Genomic DNA, 14,456 nt, shown 5'->3' on the forward strand with positions numbered 1-14,456 from the left:
TGCCTTCTTGAATTCTCCAAATTGTTCATGGATTTACTGTACCTTACTTCTGATCCCATATCCTCTACCTAATCACCTGTTCAATCACCCTATTTTTCCTCCGAGCCCTGTAGCTACACAAATGCACATGACACTTTACAAAACAGTGTAGCCAGGGCACTGCTGAGAGATAAAAGCTGTTGGAAGAGATTTTCTGATGTCCTAAATATACAAAAAACAACATTTTTGTTTAGTAACTCACAGACAACTTCACAATTGTTAATCTGCAACCACAGTTTAAAGGTGAGATAATGGATGCAGGAAAAGATCCCTGATATTAAGGTGTAACTGGAACTAAACCTCCAGTATAGTTTGATTTGACAGGTATGGTACTTGGGGAAGCCATGCCTGGAAAGTAAATGATCAACATAGATCAGAAGTCTCCCTAATACAATGTATCCTGTTCAGATCAAGATACTTATTTGATGGGTTATTCTTTCAACATTCCAAGGAAGGAATGGAAAAGTGCTTAACATACTAGTCTGGGACATGGGAGACCTAGATTCAATGACTTGCTCCACCACAGACTTCCCATATGATGTTGGACAAGTCACTTAGTATCTGTAAAATGGGAAAAACAGTACTTTCCTACCTCTCTGAGGTGTTGTGAGGGTAAATGCAGTAAAAAGTGATTGTCAGCTGCTCAGATACTATGATAAATGGGGACTATATAAGTACTTGAGATACAGTAGAACCTCAAAGTTACGAACTGAACAGTCAACCACACATCTCATTTGGAACCAGAAGTATGCAATCAGGCAACATCAGAGACAACCAAAACCAGCAAATACAGTACAATAGGGCAGTGGTTTTCAAACTGTGGGTTGGTCGCGACCCAGTACTGGGTCGTGGAATGTAAGGCACTGGGTTGCGACAACTCTGGTCAGCACCGCTGACCAGGCCATTAAAAGTGCCCACCTGTACGCTAGTGCCTACCTGTTCTGACACCATGCTGTGCCCCAGAAGTGGCCAGCAGCAAGTCTGGCTCTTAGGTGGGGGGGCCGCAGGGCTCCACGTAAGGGCCCGAGCACCAGCTCCACACTCCCATTGGCCAGTTCCTGGCCAATGGGAGCTGGGGGGGGTGGGGTGCCTGCGGGCAAGAGCTGCGCGAAGTCGCTTATGTACCTCCGCCTAGGAGCTGGACCTCCTGCTGACTGCTTCTGGGTCACAGTGCGGTCCGCGGTGCCTGGACAGGCAGGAAGCCTGCCTCTGCACCCCTGCTGTGCCGCTGACTGGGAGCCGCTCGAGGTAAGCCTGTGCCCCAACCCCGTGCCCCAATCCCCTGCCCTGAGCCCCCCTCAAACCCAGAGCCCCTGTCTGCACCCCAAACCCCTCACCCCAGAGTTTGCACCCCCAGCCCACAGCCCTGAACCTCTCCCACACTCCAGCCCCCTGCCCCAGCCCTGAGCCCCTACCATACCCCAAACCCCTCTTCCCAGCTCCGTTGGGTCGCAGGCTTCAACAATTTTCTTCAACTGGATCACCAGAAAAAAAGTTTGAAAACCACTGCAATAGTGTGTTAAATGTAAACAACTAAAAAAAGGGGGGAAAGCAGCATTTTTTCTTCTGCATAGTAAAGTTTCAAAGCTGCTTTAAGTCAGTGTTCAGTCGTAAACTTTTGAAAGAACAACCATAACGTTTTGTTCAGAGTTGAGAACATTTCAGAGTTACTAACAACCTCCATTCCCAAGGTGTTCGTAACTCTGAGATGCTACTGTAGATAGATTTCTTCCTAACAGCATGTTACGAAGCAACATATTGTGCTAGTTTCTGATCATAAGCCATAAGTCAAAAAATCAATATCCCTTGAGCAAAATAAAAGGAAAAGGAAGAGAAAATGTTTCCCAATGTTTCTATAAATCTAGCCAAATACTCTGAAGTATGTGCCTTCCTACTTTAAAGTTATGCTGTAACAAACCTCAATGTCAGGACACAATTGTATCATTTGTGGGGAAAGTAAAGTGTGTGATAGGTATATGATCATGATCCCTTGAAATATGTTTACTTATGCTAAACAAACAATCTGTTCCACCTTGTATTTACCTGTGACACTCTGAATACTTTCCCCAGACCTGAAGAAGAGCTCTGTGTGGCTCAAAAGCTTGTCTCTGTGACCAACAGAAGCAGGTCCAATAAAAGACATGACCTCACCCACCTTGTCTCTCAAAGGAAATACAGGATGTCAAGACCAAGAAAAAAATTCTGTTCTGGTGGTAGACAAGCTATTTGTCCAGTTTGAAACCAGACAGTCCTGTTTTCATATGGTTTGTGCCTGTCTGATACTAATAAACAACTAGACATGGTTTTGTCTGGTATCATACACGAAGGATGCCATTTTCCAGAGAACACCCCTCTGCCCCCACTGGCATGACCTCACATGCACCGTGTGTGTGAGGTCACGCTGGCTAGGGTGGGGCAGTACACTCTGAACAATGGCATCCTCTGTGCAATTTGTGAGAGGTCATGCTGGCAAGGGTGGAGAGGTCACGTAGGTCGGGGTGGGGAGAACCGAGAGAATGTCCTATATTCTGGAGATGCATCAGTGGCCATCCTGTGGGGCCTTAGAGAAACTAGTAATAATGTCTTCAGGTCTTGGGAGATGGTGGGGGGAGTCTGCACAAGTGTTTGCTCTCTGCTCTCAGGAGCTACCTGAAGAATTCCAAAGAAGCCCTTAGAAGTTCTCACAGCAAATTTCAAATCTAAGAAGAATGAAATGAGATATCAGAAAAGTGTGGACATGGAAAAAAAGAGAAATATCTGCTTAGAATCACAGCTTATGAGAGAAACTGGTGTATCTGAATTTGGATGATTTAATTTATGAGTAACTCCAGGAAAAAGGGAGATGACTATGAAGCATTTTAATGCCAAGGTTATTTCTTAAAATACACAAATCACTCTCTGATTTCATATGGAATCTGCCCCCACACAGTCCTGTTTCCAACACCAGAAAAAACAATTGATTGCTTAACTTCCCCGTAGACATGTACAAAGGCCAAGACCTGTAGTCTGCTGGAAAACATGATAAACTTGGTAAATCTGAAATCAGAGTAACTCCTGATTTATGCTAGTGTAACAGATTAGAATTTCGCCTGTCATATAAAGTGATGTGCTAAGACACGCTTTGTGAAAGAAAAAACTAAACAAGATGAAATTCAGTCAGGATGTAGAGTAACAGCCGTGTTAGTCTGTATTCTGCATGCATCCGATGAAGTGAGCTGTAGCTCACAAAAGCTTATGCTCAAATAAATTGGTTAGTCTCTAAGGTGCCACAAGTACTCCTTTTCTTTTTGCGAGCAATGTTGTATTCAGCTTGCCAGATGGTGGTGAGCCATAGGGTAAATCTTAACCAACCATTACAGCAGGTAACACCATCTTGCACAATACCACAGACTTGTGGGCTCAGGAACTCTGATCTGGCTGTGTGGTGTTCACTGCAGGGGAGGGAGACAAAAATGTGTTTCCCCAACCTTTCTGCTCCCTCAACTCCCATTCTGGGTTAGCCAGTTCAGCATCCCACAGAAGTTAGAGAAGTCTGAAGGCTGTAGTGTGCACGGGCTGGTAACTGTATCTTAGGGCATCAGAATGTACAGTATCCCTCCTCAGCCACACACCCTCATATCCCCACCATGCCCCCTACACTGGGTTGTTAGGACAGGGGAGTGATGAGCCAGATCTATGCCAGCCAGGGATTCCCTTACACAGGGAAATCTATAACTAGCCTAGTAAGGCAGTTCCTGTGGTACAAGGAGGGCTGGGCAGTGGAGAAGGAGCCTACGGTCTGTAGGTAGCAACTTTTAACGACCACAAAAAGGAGAGTCCTTCTAGTTGAGTAAAAGGAACTGTGCTGCACTTCTTATCTGACAGGCGATCTTTGCTTATCTTGCACATGAGGGTATTAACGTAAGTCATGTGGGGTGTTAAGAGGGTTGATTCATAAATATTTGTAAATCTTTAGAGGGAAGATGCTTTAGAAATTCAAGTATTATTATCCTGAATAAAGAAAAATCATCACTATCTTTTCAGAAATACTTAATTTCTGAAATATGTCTCTTAGGGTCTTGGAACCTTTCCTTACTGAATATTCTTAGATCAAAGCAGCCTGTATTTTATCACAGTTCCAGTCCCTGTTTGCAGGCAGTTAAAACTCAGTTTTGATGACACACATCTGCGTCAGAAATAGGATAAGGACAGAATCTATTCCCAGTGAAATCAATGGCAAAAACTACTATGGACTTCAACAGAAGCAGGAGCAATGGTGTATTTTCGCCTAGGCCGACAAATTTGCAGGGGCGGCAAATTTATAATAGCAGCATTTTTGTAATCGAGGCATTTTTGCACACGCCCACTGGCTGTCGGATGCCTGTATCGTTGTTTGTTCATATTGTAACTGCCCACCAAACTGAAGCATCAGTGATGCCGCGATTCTACCAATCATAGCGCGTATTAAAACCACCCATGACAGCACGACGCCATTTAGTAAACATACTTGCGACAATCCTAAGTGTTAATAATATGACCGGAAGGAAGAAATTAAGCGGTTCTCAGTTAAAAATAAATGCTATACAAAAGAAAGAAAGAGAAAATCAAATGATAGCAAAAATGCACAAAATAGATTCCTTTGTTGTATCAGTTAGTATGGTTCACAAGTTCATATGGGGGCGGCAAAATCATTAATCCGCCACTGAGTAGGAGACATATCTTTGTGTCAAATAGAGAGGAGGCTGACACTGTATGTACAGATCTCATAATAAGAGAAGTTTTGGATAGACTTCTCATTGGCATTGAGAGGAAGGTGCAGCTGAGCAATTTGTGAGTCTTTCCATTGATTTCAGTGGCTTTGGATCAGGCCCTTAATGATTCAAACAGATTATAACTGGTTGTTCACACTGGAATGGTCACTGTTGCACCATACATTTTATCATCTAAAGACCAGTTTCAAACTTACATTTTTACATCATGGGCCAGATTGTGCTCTCAGTTACACCAGTGCAAATCCAAAGTAATTCCACTGGTCAAGATTTTGGCAGTAAGGTAAGTAAACCCGAAAATGTTTCATATTTTTTAATCTTGATATCTTTGTCTTTTGGCAGCTATACTTTCGTTTATTTAAATATGAATTAAATTATTACACAAAAAGGCAGTACTTTGTATATTTAGCAGGCTATTAGTTCTGGAAAACACCCTTGAAAATCGCAGTCTACTCTTTCAGTGTGCCACATTCTCGAGAGAGGCCTAAAGGAGTTATGTGCACAGCTCCCATTGAAGAGGTGCAACTCCCTTTGACAAATCTCAGTCTTAGTCTCATTTTCATGAAACATACACACCGAAGTTACAATAAGAGCCTGTGGGTGCACATATTGGTGTATACTGCTGCACAATGCACAATGCACCAGTTCACCTACTGTTGGGGTTAGGGTTTTTTAGCTTTTCAGGTCTTTTAGATGACATTTGGTTTAAGACAACAAGTGACTGGAAATACCTTTGAGTGTAATAGTGTTCTTCAGATCACTGCCAATATAATTCTGCAGGAATACAAGATTTCAAGCTTTGAACAGAGGTTGATGAATGAAATAGAGTTTCGCCTGGAACGCACCCCAGTGGATGAATCAGATGATGAAATCCAACATGATGAAATACCTATGGGCAAGTGCATAGCACCCATCTTTGACAAGAGACTCAAGCATTTTCGGGTCATGGAAGGATCTCCTATTACATTCACCTGCAAAATTGTTGGAATACCCATACCCAAGGTAGGTGATGCTTATAGTCAGATGGACAGAAATAAAGGGTACTTACCATTAATTCCAGTATATCACTTCTGCAGACCCTCACTCCCAAGACTGTTGTTCTGCATAGGTAGTTCTCAAAGTAATCAGTAAAGCAGTTAATATAGCAACATCTCCCCACTACTACTTAGTGAAAGTCAGCCCTAAGTGATCTGTATGGACTGATCTCCAGATCTCTTTTGATCAAAGGAAAACAAAACTTGACAAAAATATTATGGTCTGATTCAGTCTCATATACGTGGGCTGATTTGATGAGATGTCTAGCAGTGCACATACTCATACAGCCAAGATAACAGTTCTGTAATGTTAACTTACATTACCCCAATACTGAAACATTCAGTCGTTTATTTTAAATGTGCGGTAGCAAATGTTCAGCAAACACATTTTACTCTTATCTGCAGATTGCCTTGTCACTATTCAACTGCAAAACAAATGTAAATAGCTGTTTTTCTTTATGATCACTTTCAGGTATATTGGTTCAAGGATGGCAAGCAGATTTCAAAGAAAAATGAACATTGCAAAATGAAGAGAGAGGGAGATGGAACATGTTCTCTACACATTGAAGCTACTACTAATGATGATGATGGAAACTATACAATAATGGCGGCAAATCCTCAAGTAAGGGAATTTTTTCTTTCCAAATGAGTGTTTTTTTTCCAGCTTATAAAGATAAGTAATTAGGAACATAAGAATTGCCATACCGGATGAGACCAGTGGTTCATTTAGTCCAGCAATCTGTTTGTGACAATGGCTAGAACCAGATGCGTAGAAGCAGCCACGTAGTAGACAGTTATGGAAAACTTGCCTATGCTCTTACTCATTTCCTCTCTGAATTAAACGGTCACAATCAGTTTCCCTTTGTATGAACGTGTCTGTGCCTCTAATCATTTTTGGTCACCCATTCCAAATATCTTCTATTTCTGCTATATCTTTTTTGAGACAAGGAGATAGGAAATGGATGCAATATTTCAGGTGGGAGCAATATTTATATAAATGCCATTATAATATTTTCAGTATTAGTTTTTGTTCCATTCTTTATACATTCTAATATTTTGTTTTCTTTTTTAACAACTGCTGTAAATTGACCACAGATCAGTGCATAATGAGGTTTGCATGGTGACCTGTTTAAAAATTGTAAATCTAAAACGTTACCTTTGTTTTGCTCAAAATTTCCCATCTATTCTTAGCAAGTTTCACTATTATAGTTTTACTATAAATATTTTTGATTATATAGTCCCCAAACCAGATAGATTAAGTTGTTATGGTGCATTTGCTATGGTGCATTTGCTTAAAGTAACATGATAGTTGACAACAGCTTGATTCTCCACTCTGTTACTGCAGTTTTGTGTTCGTGGAATGATATTGAAGTCAATTGAATTACACTGGTGTAAAAGTACTTGTGGCACCTTAGAGACTAACAAATTTATTTGAGCTACAGCTCATGAAAGCTTATGCTCAAATAAATTTGTTAGTCTCTAAGGTGCCACAAGTACTCCTTTTCTTTTTGTGGATACAGACTAACACGGCTGCTACTCTGAAAACTGGCGTAAAACGGGTTGAACCTATGGTGGGTCTAGCAAAGCAGAGTAGAGTTCTATGTGTGGACAACAGTTGTGTTGTCAAATACATGTTCTTTGATTGACAAATGTCTGGTGAGGATGAGGTTAGTCACACAGTTGGTGGGTTCCTTTGTTTGTGTTTTACTCTATAAAGATAGAACTGCTATAATTTATATATAGTGGGCCAAATTCATCCCTGGTGTAATTCTAGGCTTGTATGATCTTTCCTTTATTTCATTGACTTGTATGGATTTGATTTCAATAGATTTACCCTGTTCCAGTAGAGCTACACAGGAGATGAACTTGGACCCTTAAATGTTAATATACTTTGAAAGATGTGAAATTGCAAATTGTTTTGTGGCACTTCCCAGTACTTAAGTAATACTGTTTTATTAAAGATATTATATAAAAGCCCTGTAGTACATTCACAGTTTAAAATATATTAGTTCTGTAATGTACTGTAGAGGATCAAACACTTGTAATGAAGAATTGAACGAGTAGTTAACTGACAATTGATTCTATTTCCATTGTTTTTTAGGGAAGAATCAGTTGTTCTGGCCACTTGATGGTTCAGACTGTTCCCATGCGTGGCCGATTAACAACTACTCAGTCTCATAGGTAAGATGAAGTACAATACCAGAATCATACAGTTTTGCTTTACTGAGGTTGCCATTTTGACCCAGAATATTTTTCAGGTTGAGTGATTTACTTGAATTTCTTGGTGCTGATTGGTCCAGAGCCATAGAATTTTATGGGCATGGTTAAAATTTGCTATCTGTCCCAACATTATCTGCTCATCTTTTGATCCTTCATTGATATTTTGGTGTAATTTAGTTTCTAGAGGGTTTGCACTTAGCAGATTAATTGAGGAAGGATGGTCTGTGACCAAAAGCACAGAACTTTGAGTTGGTGAGTGAAATCCTGGCTCCATTGAAGTCAAAGGCAAAACTCCCACTGTCTTCAATGGGAGCAAGATTTCACCCAGAGGATCCAAGTTCCATTCCTGCTCCTGCCATGGACTTCCTGTGTTAATGCGTTCAAATCACTCAGGTCAAGGTTTTCAAATGTTACCAGTGAATTTGGGTGCCAGACTGGAGGCACCCTAAAGTGACTTGATTTTCAGAAACTGCTGAGCACCCACCTTCTGAAAATCAAGCCCCTTTAATGTGTCTCAATTTGGACACTCAACATCACTGGTCATTTTTTAAAATTTGGCTTCAGTCCCACCGTCTGTATCTCACTCTCCACATCTGTAAAATGAGGATAATAATGCTTCCCTATCTCCCTAGTTGTGGGCTTTAATTCACGAATGTCAATACAGTGTTTGATATCATCAGGTGGAAGGTACTAATTAAATACAAAGTATTATTATTACAGTTAGTTAATCACAATTGCAATGGAGTTAGTGGAAATGGATGGAATAATAAAAATAAATTCTGCCAGAAAAATATGGAATGACTTAGGAATCCAGTTTTACTTACTAAATTAAAAGTTCATTTGATAATCCTAACAAATCTAAAATATGCACTCATTATATTGTACTTAATGCTTTTCTTTGTACACCTGTTCTGGTCATTACTTTTTGGACCTAAATATCTGTTGATCATTTTCTACAGTTTGAGCCCCATACCAAATTTTAGGAAAATAATTTATATTTCTTCCAAGCACATACTGCAGTTTTGTATTGCAGAGCAAGGTCCCGTGTGCAAGAAGGAGATAAAGAACCACTACAAGAACGCTTTTTCCGGCCATATTTTTTGCAGGCACCTGGAGACATGGTAGCTCATGAGGGGCGACTTTGTAGACTGGACTGTAAGGTATTTTCATGGCTCACTCTTACTCTCTCTGTATACATACTGGAAGCTGTCTTCTTTAATAGGCGTTCTTCAATACTTTCTTCTAATATTTAATGCCTTTCTTGTGTTTGTTCTCTCATTTCTTACTACCACTCTGTCTGAGCTTCAGGTGTTTTCTACGTAGCACATGCCAAATGGAATGAAAAACGCTGTATAAATTTCACCAAAACTAGAAGGCTCATTTACAACAGAGTTCATACAATTTATGTGGCTTAGTTTCTAACAGCCTTTTAGCAGAGTGGCAAACTGAAGGAACTTCCATAGAGATGTAGGGCTCCTCTGCTGAGTCATTGAGTCATCCTGTAAACAGGTGCTTGAACACACCCCCATATAGCTATAAAAGTGGGGCAGAAATGATTGAAGATACTGTATGCTGTTCATTCCAAGGTTCATACTGTATTTTATTGATAGTAAGAAGACTAATATTTTTAGAAAAATGCAACAGAGCCTCGATCATTCCCTCTTTCTCTCAAGGGCACAGAGAAGAAAAACTCCCAACCTACTGACCCATGCTCCCAACTCTGAGGAGTTGTGGGTCACAGTGATCAGTGTCTGCCCAAATGAGCTAAGCAGTGGTATAGCATTTGTGCAGAACCCAGGGACTTTTAAGCAATTCATAGCCTCCACCATTCCAGATCTGAGGATGTGTACACACACACACACACACACACACACACACACTGCTGACACGAGTCCCATTGCCATGCAAGTAGCTCTTCCCTAGCCCTGAAAGGAGTAGAAGACAGAGTGGAAGTTATAGCCCATTTTGAGTGAATTTTCCTTAGGAATAATTCAGAGTTTAGTAGGTGAGCATGCCACAGTGGCTGGTTACTCTCTACCACTGCTCTCCTACCAGTGCTTGTGGGGACCTAAAAGCAAAGTGGAGATTTCACAAGATTGGAGAAAAGTAATCTCCACGCCAGGTAGGTTCCATTTCCCTTCTCCAATTTGTGGAATTTGGACATTTGCCTCTCTCCATTGAAGGGAAGCTTTTGACCCTGAGTGAGCACCTATCTCTAATGGAACAATCCTATAGAATGTAATTGAGGTATAAAATAATCATATTAACTGACAAAATTCTATTGTGTGTTGATTTAAGCCTTCTACAGAAATACCTCATTCTGTATTATTAAATTCTATGTGTTTCAAGTGAGTTCTGTAGAACCCAGTTGATTTCATCCCGATTAAATTCTACAAAAGTTCGGATCTAGTGTTTTGGTTTCAGCCAATCACAATCTGAAAACAAGCAGAATACTAACATTTTGCCTTTTATAAATCTTATTTGTGGAACAAATTTTTTTCCTGGAAATAATCACCAACAGCAGTTAGCAGTTCTATCTCCGGCCTCACTTTCTATTCTACATTCTCATGTACATCATTCATATGTTATCTTAAGATAGTTAATTTATTGGGTTGTTGAATTTGTGTGTCAGTCTGTCACTTCGCTTTAGCTGTTTCATTGTCTGTTAGGTGAGTGGGTTACCAACTCCAGACCTGATGTGGCTTCTGAATGGCAAACCTGTATTACCAGATAGCACTCACAAGATGTTGGTCAGAGAGACTGGTGTTCACTCTTTGCTTATTGATCCTCTCACACAAAATGATGCTGGAACTTATACTTGCATTGCAACCAACAAAACAGGACAAAATTCATTTAGCCTGGAGCTCAGTGTTGTAGGTAAGACTTACTGAAAGGTTTTAACAAAAGACTATGTACAGTATGATACTGTAATTACTTGTATCTATTACTTTGTATGTATTGAGACTGAGTCTCCTCTCACGCCACTGTACGTCAAAAGTAACTCCATTGCAGTCAGTGGAATTACACTAGTGTAAAACTGATATAAAGAAGAGAATCAAATCCAGTGCTTCCTTTGTAGAGGTATTCCAGTTGTTCCTTCAGGGCTGTGATGAGCCTATACAGTATCTATGTGCAAACCCCTGCCTATTCATCCATAATCTTTTTCTTTTTCAGTCCCTGCCTTCATACATTGCTGTTCTCGATCTCTTCCCCAGGAAAGACATAGTCTTGGGTTTTAAAAATACTCTATGGCCTCCCTACCATGTCACAGTTACAGTTTTATTAGTTTAAAAAAATATTTAAATGTAAAAATGCTGAATGCTACTCATTTTATTTAATAAGCCTGATGAAACCTGAGCAGCCATGGTAAAAGTGCTGTTGAAATCCACATCTCCAGCACTCATTTCCTGCAATGGTAGCATGTTTGGACCCCATATATACATTCATCTATAGAAAAAAATCAGTTCTTTATATGATTTTCAGTACATTCCCTTAAGGATCTTGGATCTTAAACAGGTTGGTAATCTTTCATTAGAAAATAAAATCACAACCTGTTAAGGCCGTGTCTACACAACCAATTTTTGTCAACAAAAGTGATGTCAACACCCGAAAGTCAACATGTAGACTCCCTCCTTAGGCCCTATACTACCAGCACTCCCAGCTATCTTCAAGACACCACTGACTTCCTGAGGAAACTACAATCCATCGGTGATCTTCCTTAAAACACCATCCTGGCCACTATGGATGTAGAAGCCCTCTACACCAACATTCCACGTAAAGATGGACTACAAGCCGTCAGGAACAGTATCCCCGATAACATCACGACAAACCTGGTGGCTGAACTTTGTGACTTTGTCCTCACCCACAACTATTTCACATTTGGGGACAATGTATACCTTCAAATCAGCGGCATTGCTATGGGTACCCGCATGGCCCCACAGTATGCCAACATTTTTATGGCTGACTTAGAACAATGCTTCCTCAGCTCTCGTCCCCTAATGCCCCTACTCTACTTGTGCTACACTGATGACATCTTCATCATCTGGATCCATGGAAAAGAAGCCCTTGAAGAATTCCACCATGATTTCAACAATTTCCATCCCACTGTCAACCTCAGCCCGGACCAGTCCACACAAGAGATCCACTTCCTGGACACTACGGTGATAATAAGCGATGGTCACATAAACACCACCCTATACGGGAAACCTACTGACCGCTATTCCTACCTACATGCCTCCAGCTTTCATCCAGACCACACCACACGATCCATTGTCTTCAGGCAAGCCCTACGATATAACCACATTTGCTCCAACCCCTCAGACAGAGACAAACACCTACAAGATCTCTATCAAGCGTTCTTACAACAACAATACCCACCTGCTGAAGTGAAGAAACAGATTGACAGAGCCAGAAGAGTATCCAGAAGTTACCTACTACAGGACAGGCCCAACAAAGAAAATAACAGAACGCCATTAGCTATCACCTTCAGCCCGCAACTAAAACCTCTCCAACGCATCATCAAGGATCTACAACCTATCCTGAAGGACAACCCATCACTCTCACAGATCTTGGGAGATGGGCCAGTCCTTGCTTACAGACAGCCCCCCAACCTGAAGCAAATACTCACCAGCATCCACACACCACACAACAGAACCACTAACCCAGGAACCTATCCTTGCAACAAAGCCCGTTGCCAATTGTGTCCACATATCTATTCAGGGGACACCATCATAGGGCCTAATCACATCAGCCACACTATCAGAGGCTCATTCACCTGCACATCTACCAATGTGATATATGCCATCATGTGCCAGCAGTGCCCCTCTGCCATGTACATTGGCCAAACTGGACAGTCTCTACGTAAAAGAATCAATGGACACAAATCAGACGTCAAGAATTATAACGTTCAAAAACCAGTTGGAGAACACTTCAATCTCTTTGGTCACTCGATTACAGACCTAAAAGTGGCAATTCTTCAACAAAAAAACTTCAAAAACAGACTCCGAGAGACTGCTGAATTGGAATTAATTTGCAAACTGGATACAATTAATTTAGGCTTGAATAAAGACTGGGAGTGGATGGGTTATTACACAAAGTAAAACTATTTTCCCATGTTTATTCCCCACCCCATCCCCACTGTTCCTCAGACGTTCTTGTCAACTGCTGGAAATGGCCCACCTTGATTATCACTACAAAAGGTTCCCCCCCCCCCGCTCTCCTGCTGGTAATAGCTCACCTTACCTGATCATTCTCATTACAGTGTGTATGGTAACACCCATTGTTTCATGTTCTCTGTGTATATAAATCTCCCCACTGTGTTTTCTACAGAATGCATCTGATGAAGTGAGCTGTAGCTCACGAAAGCTTATGCTCAAATAAATTGGTTAGTCTCTAAGGTGCCACAAGTACTCCTTTTCTTTTTGCGGATACAGACTAACATAGCTGCTACTCTGAAACCTGTCATAATAAAAATCTGAATTTCATGTTCTCACTTGCTCCCTCTGTCAGCACATCGCATACACATTGGGGGCTCCATCGTCAACAGTATGAGCATTGCACTGTGGGTACCTATTCCACAGCCCAGCTCAACACCTTCTGTTACTAGGTGTTGTGGGAAGGCAGAACGGATCGTGGCACATCTTGAGACCTGGCTAAATGACCTGTGATGCATTGCTTTGTGTCCCAGCACTCCATCGACTTCCGGCTTTATTTCACGGCATTTTTGCAACAGCCATTCTCTGCTGTGCACCCCAGCATCTTTGTCAGAAGGGATGGATCCCGCACTGCTCTCCTATTCTCTGTTAACTGTCATGAAGACATTGCAGATGGCAGTGCAGTTAATCGTCAAGCTCCTAACTGAAGAAGACTCACAGGCACCCGACATTCTGCATGACATGAATAGGAGCAACTTTAGATTGCTTTTGGCATTCACAGAGCAGCTGCATAGGGTAGACCATCACTTTTGGGCTCAGGAAACAAGCACTAAATGGTGGGATCGTATCATCATGCAGGTATGGTCTCAAGAGTAGCGGCTATGGCACTTTCAGATGTGGAAAGCCACTTTCCTGGAACTGTGTGTGGTGCAAGACACCAGAATGAGAACCGCCCCCTCGGCAGAGAAGCATGTGGCAATTGCTGTGTGGAAGCTGGCAACTCCAAACTGCTACCGGTCAGCTGAGAATCAATTTGGAGCGGGGAAGTCGACCGTTGGGGCTGCATTAATGCAAGTGTGCAAGGCAATAAATCGAATCCTGCTACGAAGAACCATGACTCTGGTGCATGAAATAGTGCACAGCTTTGCAGAAATGGGGTTCTCTAACTGTGGAGGGGCGACAGATGGCGCATATATTCCAATTTTGGCACCAGACCACCTTGCGACAGAGTACATCAATTGGAAGGGCTAATTCTCCATGGT

At 41.5% G+C, this 14,456-nt stretch overlaps 1 protein-coding gene across 1 annotated transcript in view; it reads left to right on the top strand.

Moving 5' to 3' along the window:
• The window catches only part of MYPN (myopalladin), a 90,384-nt gene that overhangs the window by 64,370 nt on the left and 11,558 nt on the right, over positions 1 to 14,456 (top strand). Inside the window, exons 13-17 of the mRNA XM_077822842.1 lie at positions 5,568 to 5,789; positions 6,294 to 6,443; positions 7,923 to 8,002; positions 9,075 to 9,201; positions 10,711 to 10,918. Of these exons, the coding sequence (XP_077678968.1) occupies positions 5,568 to 5,789; positions 6,294 to 6,443; positions 7,923 to 8,002; positions 9,075 to 9,201; positions 10,711 to 10,918 (787 nt within the window). The remainder of the gene's footprint in view (positions 1 to 5,567; positions 5,790 to 6,293; positions 6,444 to 7,922; positions 8,003 to 9,074; positions 9,202 to 10,710; positions 10,919 to 14,456) is intronic.

The sequence above is a fragment of the Eretmochelys imbricata genome, chromosome 7 (assembly GCF_965152235.1).
Source record: "Eretmochelys imbricata isolate rEreImb1 chromosome 7, rEreImb1.hap1, whole genome shotgun sequence".
In the NCBI taxonomy this organism is placed as follows: domain Eukaryota; kingdom Metazoa; phylum Chordata; order Testudines; family Cheloniidae; genus Eretmochelys; species Eretmochelys imbricata.